This window comes from Enhydra lutris, unplaced genomic scaffold, assembly GCF_002288905.1.
Source record: "Enhydra lutris kenyoni isolate GAN:26980312 unplaced genomic scaffold, ASM228890v2 scaffoldscaffold118, whole genome shotgun sequence".
NCBI classification, from domain to species: Eukaryota; Metazoa; Chordata; class Mammalia; order Carnivora; family Mustelidae; genus Enhydra; species Enhydra lutris.
Genome location: NW_019154202.1, coordinates 1,087,098 through 1,105,530, shown reverse-complemented (window position 1 = coordinate 1,105,530; position 18,433 = coordinate 1,087,098). Strand labels below are relative to the sequence as shown.

Here is an 18,433-nt window from a genome sequence, read left to right as displayed (position 1 = left end):
AAAGAAGCACCAGCACTGTCTGAAAACTAAAATGTAAGAACAAATAAGATTGGATTTACAAAACCTTTGAGTTTGGTAAGGGACTCAGCTTATTCACTGAGAATGTGCCCTATATTCAGGACTCATATCCCTATAAATCTTACCAACCAACTAAATTATTATGCCTTTTTCTTTTTAGGAACTTAAAAAAATAGTCATTTTAAGACACTACCAACCACTTTTAAGTATTGATTTAAAAAAAGGATAAACATTTTAGAAAATAAAAAAATGAAATGAGAAGCAGTGTATTTTTGTTCACAGCCTTGAGTTTGATTCCTGTTTTGCTTCTTTAAAAAAATGTCTTATCTCAGAACAATGGTGGGGTGGGGGAATAGGGGCAACTATGGGTGCTGCACTGGAATTCAACCCATGGAAGGCTGTAAAAACTGGATACTGGATAGCGGAGAGGTGAAAGTGGACTATGAGGATCCCCCATGGGAGACCATCTATCTTTCCCTATAGTCCCATCAACCTGGCTTAGTGAGCTGTTCCTACCCCATTCGAGAGGCAAGCTGAAGTCAAAGAGGGAAAGATGGTTATGATCTCATTGCACATACATGCACATGCACAAAAAAGACCAGTGCAGCTCTTCTAGTGCAGTCTATGCTGCTCACATGGTGTCGTGGCGCCTGCGGTGCAGAGATAGGTGGTCAGAGCGAGAAAAGCTACGGTTGCAGTCTGTGCACTGGAAGGGTTTGATGCCTGTGTGCTTGCGAAAATGGCGGGTGAGCTCATCTGAACGAGCAAATTTCCAGGAGCAGCCATCCCACGTGCATTTATAAGGCTTCTCTCCTAAAAAGGGGAATATGACAAAAATGAAGGGAGTCAGAGAAGAGATGTTTGGATACTGGAAAGAGAACAGCGTATATAATCATTTATCAAGGTTTTTGTCAAAACTTGTGGCAATCACTTTGAAGAAATGTTCTCTACCCTTACAGAAATACTAAAGAGAAGCCAAGATGGCAGAGTGGAAACCATGTAGGGGCTGGCTGAAACTTTGCTTGACTTCTGGTTTTACTACATACTAGCTCTGTGACCTTAAATAAGTCACTTCTCTTTGGTCCAGTCTGTTTTCTTATCTCTAAATACTTCAAAGGATGTTTGAAACTTTTTTTTTAATCACAGTAAGCAATAAAACTTGTATCCAAACCTAGGTCTCTGACACTTTCCACTATACCACATTATAGTAGCCATTACCTCTCTTCTAATAGCTCCTAATAAATATTCAAAAATAAAACCATACACACAGAGAGAATGTGATTCACTAGAATGGGCCCTCCCCTAAAGCTACAGGCCTTCTTCTGTGTAAAGTCAAACACTCAAGGGTATGGAATGGAGTTAGAAGAAGCTCGTCAAACTTTTTGAAATAGGTCCAGGCTTGTTATCTTTAGACTGCATTGGGCTTACATATGAAATATGTTCCAGAAAGAAAGCTAAATGAAAAGTAATATAAAAAGCATTAATACAGTATGACTCCATTATGTTTTATGGATCAAACACCACGTATGTATATACTCATAATAAAGGCAGTATCAATATACTTAAGTGTAAATTATGAGAAATGATTAACAGTGAATGAATATATGGAAAGTGAGGATGAGAGTAGTAGGAAAATAACTTCCTTTCCCCCCACCTTTCTCTATTGTTCGAAAGTTTTAAAAATCATGATGTTGTATCTCATAATAAAAATTTTAAAATAGGGGGGCGCCTGGGTGGCTCAGTGGGTTAAGCCGCTGCCTTCGGCTCAGGTCATGATCTCAGGATCCTGGAATCGAGCCCCGCATCGGGCTCTCTGCTCAGCAGGGAGCCTGCCTCCTCCTCTCTCTGCCTGCCTCTCTGCCTGCTTGTGATCTCTCTCTGTCAGATAAATAAATAAAATCTTTAAAAAAAATTTTAAAATAGGCACAGGGAGATCAGTGGTTGGAAATTTGTGATGAAGTAGGAGGACCCTAGGCTCACCTTGTCCCATGAATGCAACTAGATAACTCTCAAATCATCCAAAATACCCTAGAAACTGACCTAAAGACTGGCAGAACAGAGTCCATAGCTAAAGGTAGAGAAGAGGTTGCATTGAAGAATGTAGGAAGTGAAAAGAGTGTTTGGGAGAGAAACTGATTGTGGCTACTGGGGAGGAGAGGGATCCATCGCTATGGAGAAAGGCAAGAGTCAGGCTAACACACAGGGGAGCACACAAAGAAAACAAAGACTTAACAGCAATTGGCTTGGAAAGCAAGAGGGATTGAATTTCATGAGCCTTGCAGCTAGCAGGACTTAAAACCTGGAGTTTTAAATGTCAATGGGCTTTGATGGGATAGAACCTGGAGGGTACTGGGGCTGCCCCTAGAGAGAAGGTGGGCAAACAACCAATGGACATAGAACATGGAAACAGTGACTGGAAGAGTGCCTAGGGCACAGAGTGGGGAGGTTATTCTCTCATTTCAGAGCCTATGCCAGAATGGTAGTGTTTATGGAGCAATCCTTCTGGTGGCTGGTGCCATTTTCCCTCCCTTGCCTCTCAGCATAAGCAGAAGACCCTTGTGGGAACCAGAACAGTGCCTATACTCCCTACTTATCCAGCTTGCTCCAAGCCTCACCACCCCATGCTCTGGTGGAACTACCCCTCTCAGTCTAGCTTGCCTCAGTCCTAGCACAGTGGACCCTTCCCACAGAAGACTGCCTCAATAACTTGCTCACATTGTGTCTCCCATCTCATGAGTTTTGCAAAAACTTGGTTCTAGCAGCAGTGGTAACAGGTCTCATTTCACAAAGAGTCTAGAGCACAACTAGTTAAAAAGCACCACATTCAGACCATGGACCAAACACTCCCCACAACTGGTAAGAGAGTCTCTACAAACAACTAGTCTGAAGAATAAGGCAGCCAGGAAAAACAACACAGCACACAGGGCACACACTGGAGACACTCTGGAAAGTGTGAGGACCTGGGAAACAGGAGACACTAGGGAAGAGGGCACTAGAGGACCTATTCTTCATAAGACCATTACTCTCAAGAACAGGAGATGTAGCTGACTTTCCTAATACAGAGAAACAGACACAGAGACTTAGACAAACATGAAAAGATAGAGAAAATTATCCTAAATGAAAGAACAGGATAAGGCCACAGCTAAAGATCTAAGCAAAATGTATATAAACAACATGCCTGATAGAGAATTTAAAGTAATGATCATAAGGATACTCAGTGGGCTTGAGAAAAGAGTGGAAGACATGACTGAGACACAGAGAACAGGGATAAGGAATAACATAGCAGAGATAAAGGGCTCAATACATGAAATGAGAAACTCACTCGATGGAATGAAGAGCAGGCTGGAAGAAGCAGAGGAACAAAATAGTGACCTAATAGTGACAAGGGAAAACCCATAAGGCTAGCAGAAGACTTTTCAACAGAAAGCTTGCAAGTCGGAAGGCATGGTATATTCAAACTGCTGATGGGAAAAATCTGCAGACAAGGACACTCTATCCAGGGAGGCTATCGTTTAGAATAGAAAGAAAGATAAAGAGTTTCCCAGACAAAAGCTAAAGAAGTTCCTGACCACTAAACTAAGCCTGCAATAAATATTAAAGGAGATACTTTGAGTGAAAAGGGGAGATCCAAAATGACAGCCTGAAGGTAAGAAACACAAAAGCACTAACAATGAATATTTTAATAAAAAATGAGCCAAGAACTGACAAAATAAAAGGATGTAAAATATGGTAACATTTACCCAAAACGTGAGGAGGAACGGAGTGAAAAATGCCCTTTCTCAAGCCCACTGAGTTCAAACTTAAATGACAATCAACTTAATATAGACCGCTATATGCAAAAGATGTTTTACACAAACCTAATGGTAACCATATATCAAAACCCAACAAGAAGTTGGGGAAAGATAGCAATGGAATAGGAGAACATTAGGTTCACCTCAGCCCATGAACACAACCAGATAACTATTGAATCATCCTAAATACCCAGAAATAGACCTGAAGACTGACTTTCATTGAGAAGAAAAACTCCACAAATAAAGGGAGAGAAGTGTGGAGATGTGGTTTAGGGGAAAAATGGATCCCAGGGCTGTGGAGGGGAGGAACCATGGTTGCAGAGAGGGCAAGAGAGAGAGAGAGAGAGGGGAGCACACAGGGGAATATGCAAGACATGTTTCCCAAAGACACTGTCTTGAAAAAGGAGAGGGGCTGCAATTCATGAGTTCTTGAAATCAGTGGAGCTTAAAGCATGGAGTTTTAAAGGACTGGAGGCTTCAATGGTATAGAGCCCAGAAGGCACTGCACTGCTCCAGGAGAGTAGGCAGGCAAATAACCCAGAAGAGAGCATGGAAACAGTGATCCGAAGAGTCCCTGGGGCACATGTGGAGGAGACAATTCTACTCTTCTTGGAGTATGTCCCCAAGAGGCAGCATTCTCAGAGACATCTATCTGGGGAAAAGGTGTTGGTTGATGCCATTTCCCTCCTCTGTCCCTCAGCATAAACAGAGCTACCTGTGGGAAGCACTGCAGTGCCAACACTGGCTGCGTAACTTGCATACACCAGGCTTAACACCCCACACTCTGATGAGACAGCCCTTCAGAGTCATGCTTGCCTGAAAGCCAGTCAATTGAACCTCCCACCCCCACCCAGAACACCTGCACAAACCCCTGCCCACACCGCATTTCCTAACCAGAGATCTCTGCATGGCCTCAGTTCTGGTGGAGGTGGTGATGGGTCTCATTTCATAAGCAGACCAGAGCACACCAAGTTAAAATTCACCAGATTCAATCCAGGAACCAAACATTGTCCCTGTACAGACAATTGACCTGAGGGTAGAGCTGCCAAAACACAACAGCAGAATACATGCAACACACACCAGACACTCCTGAAGTGCCAGGACCTGGGCATTACATGACCTTTACATGTTTTGAGGAACAGGAGACATAACTGGCTATTCTAACACAGAGAAGGCAGAGACATAGATAAAATGCAAAGACAGAATATATTCCAAATGAAGGAACAAGTTGAGGCCATGGGCAGAGATCTAGGTGAAACAGATATAAGTAATATACCTGATGGAGAATTTATGGCAACAATCATACAAATACACACTAAGCTTGAGAAAAGTATGTAAGACACCAGTCATACCCTTACCATGGACATAAAAGACTTAAAAAAATTAACCAGAGATGAAATGTGCAATGAGATTAGATATAAACATGATGCAAGGAAGAAAAGACTGGAAGAAGCAGAGGAACAAATTATAAACTTAAAATACAAAGTAATGGAAAATAATGAAGATGACCAAAAGAGTGAAGGAAGAATTATGCAGCATAGGAATAGACAAGTCAGTGGCTCCATCAGACATAATGACATCTGTATTATAAGGAGTCCCAGTTAAAGCACAGAAAAAAAGAGGGCACAAATTTTACTTGAAGAAATAATAGCTGAAAATTTCCTAATCTAGGAAAGGAAACAGATATTCAGATCAGGAGGCACAGAGAACTCATCAAAATCAACAAAAGCTGGCAATCAACAAGATGTTTTGTACTTAAATTTGCAAAATGTAGTGACAAAGAAAAAATCTTAAAAGAAGTATGAAAAAAAATAGAAGAAGTCCTTCTAACATACAATGGAAAACATACAAGGCTAGCTGGAGATTTCTCATAGAAATGTGCCAAGGTAGAAGGGAATGGCATGATATATTGAAAGTGCTGAATGGGAAAAGTCTGTAGCCAAGAATGCTCTAATCAGTAAGACTATCATTCAGAATATAAGGAGATAAAAATAGTTTCTCCAGACAAATAAAAACTAAAGGAGTTTGTGACCATGAAACCAGCCATGCAGAAAATAGTAAAGGACGCTCTTTGGGTGAAAAAGAGATACCAAAAGTGATAAAGATGAAAAGATAAGAGAAAATATTCAGAAACAATGTCAAAGAAAGTAACAAAATAGCACTAAATACACATCTATCAATAATTACTTTGAATGTTAATGAAATAAATGCTCCAATCAAAAGACATAAGATGTCAAAATGAATAAAAAGAAGAATACCCATCTATATGCTGCTTAACAAGAGACTCACTTTAGGCCTGAGTACACCTGCAGATTGAAAGTGAGGTGTCAGAGAAACACTTTTCACACAAATGAGGGTCAAAAGAAAGCCAGAGTAGCAACACTCATATCAGACAAATTAGATTTAAAACAAAGTGTGTAATAAGAGACAAAACAATCAAAAAGAGTAAATCAAACAAGAAGACATAAAAGTGGAAATATGTATGTATCTAATACAATGGGCATATCAAATAAACAGAAAATCAATGAGAAATCAATGGCTTTGAATGACACACTGGACCAAATGGACTTAACAGATATGTTCAGAGTGTTTCTTCCTAAAACAGCAGAATAACGTTCTTTTCAAGCACACAGGGAACATTCTGCAGAATAGATTACACATTAAGTCACACAACAGGCCTCAACAAATACAAAAAGACTGAAATCACATCAAGGACATTTTCCTACCACAACTGTATGAAACTAGAAGTAAATCATTTAAAAAAAAATCTGGAAAGACCATGGAGTGTCTGAGTAGATCATTAAGTTATGTGTTTGCCTTTGGCTCAAGTCATGATCCCAGGGTCCTTGGATCAAGCCCCATGTTGGGCTCCCTGCTCAGTGAGGAGTCTGCTCTCCCTCTTCCTCAGCCTCTTTCCTCCTCTATTCTCTCAAATAAATAAATAAAATCTTTAAAAAATCTAGAAAGACCAAAATTACAAGGAGTTTACCCAACATTCTACTAAAGAATGAGTGGGTCAACCAGAAAATAAAAGAAATTTAAAAATACAGGGAAACAAATAAAAATGAAAACACAACCCTCCAAAAACTTGGAATGTAGCAAAAATGGTCCAAAAGGAAATTATATAGCAGTACACCCCTACCTCAAGAAGAAAGAAAAACCTCCAACAACCTAACCCCAAACTTAAGCCAGAAAAAGAACAACAAAACTTAAAGGAAGTAGAAGGAACAGAATAATAAAGATTAGAGCATAAATAATAAATGATACAGAAACTTAAAAAAAAAATAGAAGAGCCAAAACAAAGAGGCAAGCTGCTTTGTGAAAAAAATAATGAAACTGATGAACCCTTAGCCACAGTTATCAAAAAAAGAGGAAGACAATGCACATAAATAAAATCACAAAATAGAGAAGTAACAACCAATACTGTAGAAATACATTATAATTAATGTATTATAATGTACTATCATTATAAGAGAATATTATGAAAAACTATATGCCAACAATTTGTACAACCTGAAAGAAATGGATGAATTTCTAGAAAAACTTAAACTACCAAAACTGAAATAGGAAGAAATAGAAAACTTGAGCAACCTAATAATCAGCAAAGAAAATGAATCAGTAGTAAAATATATATAACTCAGCCGTAAAAATAAATTAAACCTTCCCATTTGCAATGACCTGGATGGAGCTAGACACTATTGTGCTAAGCAAAATAAGTCTGTCTTAGAAAGACAAATACCAAATGATTTCATTCATATATGGAATTTAAGAAACAAATGAGTAAAGGGGGGAAAAAGAGAGAGAAAGAGGTGAACTAAAAAACAGACTCTTAACTGTAAAGAACAAACTGATAGTACCAGAGGAGGGTTGGGGCTGGGTGAGAAAAAGGTGAAATGGTAATTAATTAAGGAGTGCACTTGTTATGATGAGACATGTGTGATATATGTTATGTTGAATCATTATACTGTATACCTGAAACTAATATAACACCGAATACTAATAATACTGCAATTTAAAATAAAATAAAATATATATTAAGAATAATTGTGGGGCACCTGGGTGACTCAGTAGGTTAAAGCCTCTGCCTTCGGCTCAGGTCATGATCTCAGGGGTCCTGGGATCAAGCCCTGCATCGGGCTCTCTGCTCGGTGGGGAGCCTGCTTCCCCCTCTCTCTCTGCCTACTTGTGATCTCTCTCTCTCTCTGTCAAATAAATAAATAAAATCTTAAAGAAAAGAATAATTGTGATTACTAGAGGCTGGTGGGGTGTTGATAAGGAGAACAAAATACCAGTTTTGCAGGATACATACGTCCTGGAGATCGAATATAAAACAATTTCACTGTAATTAAAAATGTTGTACTGTATACTTGAAGTTTGCTAAGAGGGTAGAACTTAGGTGTTCCCCTTACTAAAAAACTAACTATGAAGTAAGGAATGTGTTAATTAGGTTGATTGTGGTGAATATTTCACAATGTGTACATATATCGAATTAACAAATTGCATATATTAAATATACAATTTCATTTATTTATTAAAGATTTTATTTAAATTCCACTTAATTAACATACAGTGTAATGTTAGTTCCAGGTGCACAATATAGTGATTCAGCACTTCCATACAACACCTGGTGCTTATCACAAGTTCACTCCTTAATCCCCATCACCTATTTAACCCATCCCCCCCACCTCCCATCTGGTAACAATCAGTTTGTTCTCTCAAGTGTGTATTTCCCTAGGGTGCCTGAGTGGCTCAGTCAGTTAAGCATCTGCCTTCAGCTCAGGTCAGGATGGCTCTCTGCTCAACAGGGAGCCTGCTTCTCCCTCTCCCTCTGCCTGTGGCTCCTCCTGCTTGTGCACTCTCTTTCTCTCTCTGTCAAATAAATAAAATCTTTTTAGAAAGAGAGTGTGTTTCTTCATTTGCCTCCCTCTTTTCCTTATGTTCATCTCTTTTGTTTCTTAAATTCCATATGAGTGAAATCATATGGTATTTTTCTTTCTCTGACTTTGTTCAATAACCTTTGTTTGTTTAATAACCTTAGTTTAATAATCTGTTGTTTCCTGGCCATCCACATAACTGCAAATGGCAAGATTTCATTCTATTTTAAAGCTTGGTAATATTCCATTGTGTGTGTGTGTGTGTGTGTGTGTGTGTGTATATATATATATATATATATATATAATCTTCTTTATCCATTCATCAGCCAGTGGACACTTGGACTGTCTCCATAATGTGGCTATTGTAGATAATGCTGCTATAAACATCGTGGTGCACATATTCATTTGAACTAGTATTTCTGTATTTTTTGTGTAAATACCTAGTAGTGTTATTGCTTAACCATAGGGTAGTTTTATTTTTAATTTTTGAGGAACCTCCATATTGTTTTTCCAGAGTGGTGCACCAGTTTGCATTCCCATCAACAGTGCACGAATCTTCCTTTTTCTCCACCTCCTTGCCAATATCTGTTGTTTTCTGTGTTGTTGACTTTAGCTATTCTGAAAGGGGTAAATTGATATCTCATTGTAGTTTTGATTTTCGGTTCCCTGATGATGGCGATGTTGAGCATGTTTTCATGTGTCTGGTGCTCATCTGTATGTCTTCTTTGGAAAGCTGTCTATTCACGTCTTCTGCCTATTTTTTAATTGGATTTTCACTGTTTGGATGATTAGTTTTATAAGTTACTTAGATATTGGATAGTAACCCTTTATTGGATATGTCATTTGCAACCATCTTCTCCCATTTCACAGGTTACCTTCTGTTTTTTTTATTGTTTTCTTCATTGTGCAGCTTTTGATTTTTATGTAGGCATGACAGTTTATTTTTCTTTTGTTTCCTTGTGTGAGGAGATATACCTAGAAAGAAGTTCCACTGACCAATGTCATAGAAGTTACTCTCTGTGATCTCCTCTTTTTATGTTTTTTTAAAAAAATTTTAATGATTTTTATGGTTTCAGGCTTCACATTTAGGCCTTTATTCCATTTTTAATTTATTTTTTGTGCTGTGAGAAAGTGATCCACTTTTATTCTTTTCCATACTGTTGTCCACTTTTCCCAACACCATTTTTTGAAAAGACACTCTTTTCCCATTTGGTATTCTTTCCTGCTTTGTTGAAGATTAATTGACCATACAGGTGCTCAGATTTCTGGTTTTCCTTCTTTCCTTACTTCCATTTTCTTTCTTTCTTTTAATTCTTTTGTTCTTCCATTTTTTTTGTTCTTTTTCATTTCTGGTTTTTCTATTCTGTTTCATTGATCTACATGTCTATTTTTGTGTCACTATCTAATGTTTTGATTATTAATGCTTTGTAATATCACTTGAAGTTCACAATTGTGATGCCTCCAACATTGCTTTTATTTTTTGAGATCACTTTTGTCACTCAGGGTCTTGTGTGATTCCATACAAATTTTAGGAATGTTTATTCTCACTCTGTGAAAAATGCTGTTGGTATTTTGATACTGAATTACATTAAATGTGTAGATTTCTATGGGTAGTATAGACATTTTAACAATTTGTTCTTCTAATCCATGACCATGGTATGATTTTTCATTTCTTTTCCTCATTTGTAATTTCTTTCATGGGTGTTTAGTTTTCACAGTAGAGGTTTTTCACCTCTTTGGTTATGTTTATTCTTAGGTATCTTATTGGTTTTGTTCAATTATAAATGGATTGCTTTGTTAATTTCTCTTTCTGTTGCTTCATATTTATTTATTTATTTGATTCTGTTATATTAGCCACCATAATGTACATCATTAGTTTTTGGTGCAGTGTTCCAAGCAAGATTCATTGTTTATGTACAATATCCAGTGCTCCATGCAATACATTCATTCCCCCCTTAATACCCACCAACAGGCTCACTCATCCCACCACCCCCTACCCTCTAAAACCCTAAGATTATTTCTCAGCATACACAGTCTCTCATGGTCCATCTCCCATTCCAATTTGCCCCAATTCACTTTTCCTTTTCTTCTCGTAATGTCCTCCATGTTATTTCTTATGTTCCACAAGTAAGTGAAACCATATGATAATTGACTTTTTCTGTTTGACTTATCTTGCTCTTTACCCAGTTTGGCAAATGTGGCCATTGCTGCTGTGAACATTGGGGTACATATGGCCCTTCTTTTCACTACATCTATATCTTTGGGGTAAATGCCCAGGAGTGCAATTGCAGTGGGGTAAATGCCCAGGAGTGCAATTGCAGGGTCATAAGGAAGCTCTATTTTTAATTTTTCAAGGAATCTCCACACTGTTTTTGAAAGTGGCTGCACCAACTTGCATTCCCACCAACAGTGTAAGAGGGTTCCCCTTTCTCCACATCCTCTCCAACATTTGTTGTTTCCTGTCTTGTCAATCTTTCCATTGTAACTGGTGTAATGTGTTATCTCAATATAGTTTTGATTTGAGTCTTCATGATGGCAAAGGATGATGAACATTTTTTCATGTGTCTGCTAGTCATTTGTATGTTTTCTTTGGAGAAGTGTCTGTTCATGTCCTCTGCCCATTTTTTGAAATGATTATCTGTTTTTGGGGTGTAGAGTTTGAGAAGTTCTTTAGAGATCTTGGATATTAGCCCTCTATCTGTAGTGCTGTTTGTGAGTATCTTCTATCATGCTGTGGGTTGCCTCTTTGTTTTGTTGACTGTTCCCATTGTTGTGCAGAAGCTTTTGATCTTGATGAAGTCTAAAAAGTTCATTTTTGCTTTTTCTCCTTTGCCTTTGGAGACCTGTCTTGAAAGAAGTTGCTGTGGCCAATGTCAAAAAGGTTACTGCCTATGTTCTCCTCTAGGATTATGATAGATTATTGCCTCATGTTGAGGTCTTTTTTCCATTCAAGTTTATCTTTGTGTATGGTATAAGAGAATGGTCGAGTGTCATTCTTCTATACATAGCTGTCCAGTTTTCCAAGAACCACTTATTGCAGAGACTCTTTTCCACTGTACATTTTTTCCTGCTTTGTCAAAGAATATTTGACCGTAGAGCTGAGGGTCCATATCTGGGCTCTTGACTCTGTTCCACTGGTGTATGTGTCTGTTGTTATGCCAGTACCATGTGGCCTTGGTGGTCACAGTGTTTTTTGAAAGAATCAGTAAGATCAATAAGGCACTGGCTAAACTAATCCAAAAGAAAAGAGAGAGGACGCAAATTAACAAAATTCAGAACAAAAAGGGAGAGATCACAACTAACACCAAGGAAATAGAAACAATTATCAGAAATTATTATTGACAGTCATATGCCAATAAGTTAAGCAACCTAGATGAAATGGATGCATTCCTGGAAACCTATAAACTTCCACAACTGAATCAGGAAGAAATTGACAATCTGAATAGACCAATATCTAGTAAGGAGATTGAAGTAGTGATTAAAAACCTCCCAAAAAACAAGAACCCAGGACCTGAGAGATTACATGGAGAATTCTACCAAACATTCAAAGAAGAAATAATACCTATTCTCCTGAAGCTGTTTCAAAAAGTAGAAACAGAAGGAAAACTTTCAGACTCTTTTTACGATGCCAGCATTACCCTGATCCCCACACCAGGCAAAGACCCCACCAAAAAGAAAAATTTCAGACCAATATTCCTGATGAATATGGATGCTAAGATTTTCAACAAGTTCCTAGCTAATAGAATTCAACAGTACATTAAAAAGATTATTGACAATGACCAGGTTTTATTTATTCATGGGACACAAGGGTGGTTCAACATTCACAAATCAATGTGATAGAACAAATCAAAAAAAGAAAGGAGAAGAACCACATGGCCCTCTCAACTGATGCAGAGAAAGCATTTGAAAAGATACAGCATCTGTTCCTGATTAAAATGCTTTAAAGTATAGGGATATAAGAATGTCCACTCTGGCCACTGTTGTTCAACATAGTACTAGACATCCTTGCAACATCAATCAGACAACAAAAAGAAATAAAAGGTATTCAATTTGGAAAAGAAGAAGTCAAACTCTCTCTTTCTTCGCAGATGACATGATACTTTATATGGAAAACCCAAAAGACTCCACCCCCAAACTACTAGAACTCATATAGCAATTCAGTAATGTGGTAGGATACAAAATCAATGTATCAGTTGCTTTCTTATGCAATAAGAATGAAAATATAGAAAGGGAAATCAGAGAATAGATTCCATTTACTATAGCAACAAGAACCATAAGATACCTGGGAATAAACCTAACCAAAGAGGTAAAGGATCTGTACTCAAGGAACTACAGAACACTCATGAAAGAAATTGAAGAAGACACAAAAAGATGGAAAAGCATTCCATGTTCATGGATCAGAAGAATAAACATTGTTAAAATGTCTATACCGCCTAGAGCAATCTATATACTTTCAATGCCATTCCGATCAAAATTCCACCAGTATTTTTCAAAGAGCTGGAACAATCAGTCCTAAGATTTGTGTGGAACCAGAAGAGACCCCAAATTGGTAAGGAAATGTTGAAAAAGAAAAACAAAACTGGGGGCATCACCTTGCCTGATTTCTAGCTTTGGAGATGTGTCTTTCTATGAAGCCAGCATTACCTTGATCCCCTAACCAAGCAAAAACCACCTCAGAAAGGAGAATTTCAGACCAATATCCCTGATGAATATGGATGCTAAGATTCTCAACAAGACCCTAGCTAATAGAATCCAACAGTACATTAAAAAGATCATCACCATGACCAGGTAGGATTTATTCCTGGATGCAATGGTGGCTCAAGATTCACAAATCTATCAATGTGATGGAACAAATCAATAAGAAAAAAGAGAAGAAATACATGGTCCTCTCAGTTGATGCAGAAAAAGCATTTGACAAGATACAGCATCCGTTCCTGATTAAAACACCTCAAAGTATAGAGATAGAGGGAACATTCCTCAACTTCGTAAAATCTATCTATATAAAACCCACAGTGCATATTGTTCTCAATGGGGAAAAGCTGATGGCCTTCCCTTTGAGATCTGGAACACTATAAGGATGCCCACTCTGCCACTGTTGTTCAACATAATACTAGAAGTCCTAGCAACAACAATCATACAACAAAAATAAATAAAATGTATTCAAATTGTCAATGAAGAAGTCAAACTCTCTGTTGCTTCATTATTGGTGCTTGCAAATGCAAAAGTTTCCATACATTGATTTTTTTTTTAATCCTGTGACTCTGCTCAATTCCTTTTTCATTTCTAACAGCTGCTTCTTCTTCTTTTTCTTCTTCATCTTCTTCTTCTTCTTCTTCTTCTTCTTCTTCTTCTTCTTCTTCTTCTCCTTCTCCTTCTTTTTGGTGCAGAGTTTCAGGTTTTCTATATAGAGTAGCATATCATCTGCAAATAGTGAAAGTTTTACTTCCTCCTTGCTGATTTGGATGCATTTTATTTATTTTAATTGTCTGATTCCTGTGGCTAGGAGTTACCCTATTATGTTAAATAACAGTGGTGTTAGTGGACATTCCTGTCTTCTTCCTGACAGTACAGGAAAACCTTTCAGGTTTTCCCCATTAAGGATGATATTAGCTGTGGGGTTTTTTTTAAAGATTTTATTTATTTGACAGAAGAGATCACAAGTAGGCAGAGAGGCAGGCAGAGAGAGGAGGAAGCAAGCTCCCTGCTGAGCAGAGAGCCTGATGTGGGACTCGATCCCAGGACCCCGGGATCATGACCTGAGCCGAAGGCAGAGGCTTTAACCCACTGAGCCACCCAGGCACCCTAGCTGTTGGTTTTTTGTATATGGTTCTTTTTTATGATAAAGTATGTTTCCTTTAACCTGACTTTGTTGAAGTCTTTATCGTGAATGGATGTTGTACTTTGTCAAATAGTTTTTCTGCACCTATTGAAATAATCATATAGATCCTATCCTTTCTTTCATTAACGTGCTGTATCATGTTGATTGATTTGTGAATATGAGACACAATTTTAAGCCAAGAACAAATCCCACTTGATTGTGGTGAATGTTTTTTTTTTTTAATGTAATATTGGATTTGGTTTGCTAGTATTTTGTTGAGAATTTTTACATCTGTGTACATCAGGTGTATTAGCCTGTACTTCCTTTTGTTTGTTTGTTTGTATTGGTGTGTTTATCTGGTTTTGGTAACAGGGTAATGCAAGCCTCATAGAATGAATTTGGAAGTTTTCTATCCTTTTCTATTTTTTTGCGATAGTTTGAGAAGAATAAGTATTAACTCTTAAATGTTTTGTAGGAGTCACCTGGAGTCTGCCTTGGAGTTTTGCTTGTTGGCAGTTTTTCGATTACTGATTCAATTACTACCCTGATTATTTTTCTATTCAAGTTGCTATTTCTTAATGTTTCAGCTTTGGTAGTTTGTATGGCCTTAGGATCTTACCCATTTCTTCCAGGTTGTCCAGTTTTAGGGCTTTTTTTTTCCCCACAGATTCTCTTATACTAATTTGGATTTCCGTAATGTTGGTTGTTTTTTCCCCTCTTTTTTATATGGGTCCTCTCTCTTTTTGATGGGTCTGACTAAAGGTTTATCAATTTCATTAATTTTTTGAAGAGCTAGCTCATTGTTTTGTTAATTTGTGTTATTTATTTTACTTTATTTTTAAGTTTTTATATCATTTATTTCTGCTTTATTCTTTATTTTCTTCCTTCTGCTGGCTTTGGATTTGTTTTTCTTATCCTAGCTTCTCTTGGTGTAAGGTTGAGTTGTTTATTTGAGATTTTTTTGCTTCTTGAGATAGACCTATATCTCTATATACTTCCCTCTCTGGACCACTTTTTGATGCATCTCAAATGTTTTGGACCATTGTTTTCATTTTCATTTGTTTCTATGCATTTTTAAATATCTTCTTTGATTTTCTGGTTGATTCACTCATTGTTTAGTAGCATATTGTTTAACCTTCGTGTATTTATACTCTCTCTGTATTTTTTTTTTCTTATGGTTGACTTCTAGTTTCATAGCATTGTCATCAGAAAAGTTGTATGGTATTTTTTTTAAAAGATTTTATTTATTTATTTGACAGAGAGAGAGATCACAAGCAGGCAGAGAGGCAGGCAGAGAGAGAGAGGAGGAAGCAGGCTCCCCGCTGAGCAGAGAGCCTGACGCGGGGCTCGATCCCAGGACCCTGAGATCATGACCCGAGCCAAAGGCAGAGGCTTTAACCCACTGAGCCACCCAGGCGCCCCTGTATGGTATGTTTTAAACATTTTCATATTTGTCGAGGTCTTTTTTTGTGACCTAATATATGATCTATCTAGAGATTGTTCCAAGTGCATGTGAGAAGAATGTGTACTCTATTTTAGGATGGAATCTTCTGAACATATCTGGTAAGTCTACCTGGTATAGTGTGTCATTCAAAGTCATTGTATCTTTGTTGATTTTCTGTTTAGTTCCTCTGTTCATTGATGTAAGTAGGGTGTTGAGGTCTCTTACTGGGGGGCCTGGGGGGCTCAGTTGGTTAAGCATCTGACTTCTGTTCAGGTCATGTTCCCACCATCCTGGGCTGGAGCCCTGTGTCTGGCTTCTTGCCCAGTGGGGAGCTTGGTTCTCCCTCCCCCTCTGTTGCTCCCCCAGCGAGTACTTGGTCTCTCTCTTTGTGTCAAACAAATAAAATCTTAAAAAATAAAAAGTCCCCTACTATTGTTGTGTTAGTATCAATTAGTCCTTTTAAATTTGTTATTAATTATCTTATATATTTGGTTGCTCCTATGTTAGGTGCATAAATGTCTATACAAATGTTATATCTTCTTGTTGGATTGTCATATTTATGATTATATATTGCCATTATTTCTGTCTCGTTAAAGTCTTTGTTTTAAATCTAGTTTGTCTAATATAAGTATTGACACTCTGGCTTTCTTTTGACAGCCATTTGAGTAATAAAATTTCTCTGTCTCCTCATTTTCAGTCTGCTGGTTCTCTTTAGGTCTAAAATGAGTTTCATGTAGGCAGCAAATAGATTGGTCTTTTTTTAAAATCCATTCTGACACCTTATGTCTTTTGATTGGAGCATTTAATCTATTTATATTCAAAGTAATTACTGATAGGTATGTATTTAGTACCATTTTATTACTTGTTTTGTCCTTGTTTCCGGAGATTTTCTCTGATCCTCTCTTGTCTTTGTCACTTTTGCCCTCTCCTTTGCACCCAATGGGTCCCCTTCAATATTTCCTGCACATCTGGTTTAGTAGTCCTGAACTGCTTTAGTTCTTATTTTTCTGGGAAACTTTTTCATTAAGTTTTATTAATTCCAGTTACTTATCACATATGTACCATTTGTTTCAGGGTAAAAAAAATAGTGATTTGGCACTTCCATACAATACCAGATGCTCACTAGAACAAGTGCACACCTTAATCCTTATCACCTACTTAATCCATGTCCCTACTCACCTCTACTTTGGTAACAATTAGTTTGTTCTCTGTAGTTAGTAGTCTGTTTCTCAGGTTGTCTCTCTTTTTTTCCCCTTCGCTGAGTTGTTTCTTAGATTCTAAATCACATGTTATTTGTCTTTCTGTGCATGTCTAAGTTTGGTTAGCATATGCCTCTCTAGCTCCATCCGTGTCATTGGTGATGGCAAGAGTTCATTCTTTTTTTTTTTTTAATAGCTGACCAATATTCCATTGTGTGTGTGAATCTATCAATATATATGTATGTGTATATATATACATATGTATATATACATACATATATACATATATCACTTCTTTTTCCTTCTCCTTCTCCTTCTTTTCCCCCTTCCTCCCCCTTCTTCTTCTTCTTCTTCTTCTTCTTCTTCTTGTTCATTTTCATCATCATCATCTTCTTCTTCCTTTCTTCTTCTGCTCAAATATAAAGTTAGGCTTTATGGCCTGGGTAGGGGTATATGCCTGGTATTCTGAAGTTTAGAGAACTCTCCAGAGGTTTAGATTTAGTGTTAAGGATTAAGGGTTAGGGTTAGTGTTAGGGTTAAGGTGTTAGTCGTTTATATTAATGAAAGAAGAAGATAGTTGAATGACAGTTTAAACACAGTGTAGTTTCAACATGTTTAAGCACAAGGTTCTTCCATTATGCTCCTATACATCCATTTACAAACACATATATATTAATAAAAAACGTTATTTGAACAAGGGATTATACACAGTGTAGTTTCTATGAAGTAAGGACAGGGCTTTTCCCATATGCTTCTAACATGTTTATAAATACTTATATCTTAATGAAAGAAGGTGCTATCTGAAACATTCATTATACACCATTTAGTTTCATTCAGGTAAGAATAGGCATATTCTCCCTATGCTTCTACACATATATTTATAAACACACATATATATGGATAAGGAAGTTGTTAATTGAACAATGATTTATACACAGTGTATTGTCAATGAGTTAAGTATATGACTATTCCCATATCCCTCTACGGGTATGTGTAGAAACTTTTAATGAAAGAAGATACTTGAAAGATGGATTATGCATAGTGTGGTTTCAGTGTTAAACATGTGGATATTCCTGTACACTTCTACACATCCATTTTCAAACACCTGCATCTTATTCAAAGAAGACATTAGTTGAAGGGTGTATTATACACATGGTAGTTCCAGTGAGTTAAGCATACAGCTATTCTCATATATTTCTACACATAACTTTATATACACTTATATCTTAATGAAAGTAGATGCTACTTGACAAAAGGTTTAGTCACGGTATGTTTCCCATGTGTTAAGC

General features: G+C 37.3%; 1 protein-coding gene across 1 annotated transcript in view; it reads right to left on the bottom strand.

The window, feature by feature from the left end:
• Positions 1-296: 296 nt before the first annotated feature.
• Positions 297-18,433, bottom strand: part of LOC111139797 (Kruppel like factor 8) — a 92,564-nt gene continuing 74,427 nt past the window's right edge. The window contains exon 5 of the mRNA XM_022492192.1: positions 297-831. Coding sequence (XP_022347900.1) covers positions 650-831 — 182 coding nt within the window. The 3' untranslated portion in view covers positions 297-649. The remainder of the gene's footprint in view (positions 832-18,433) is intronic.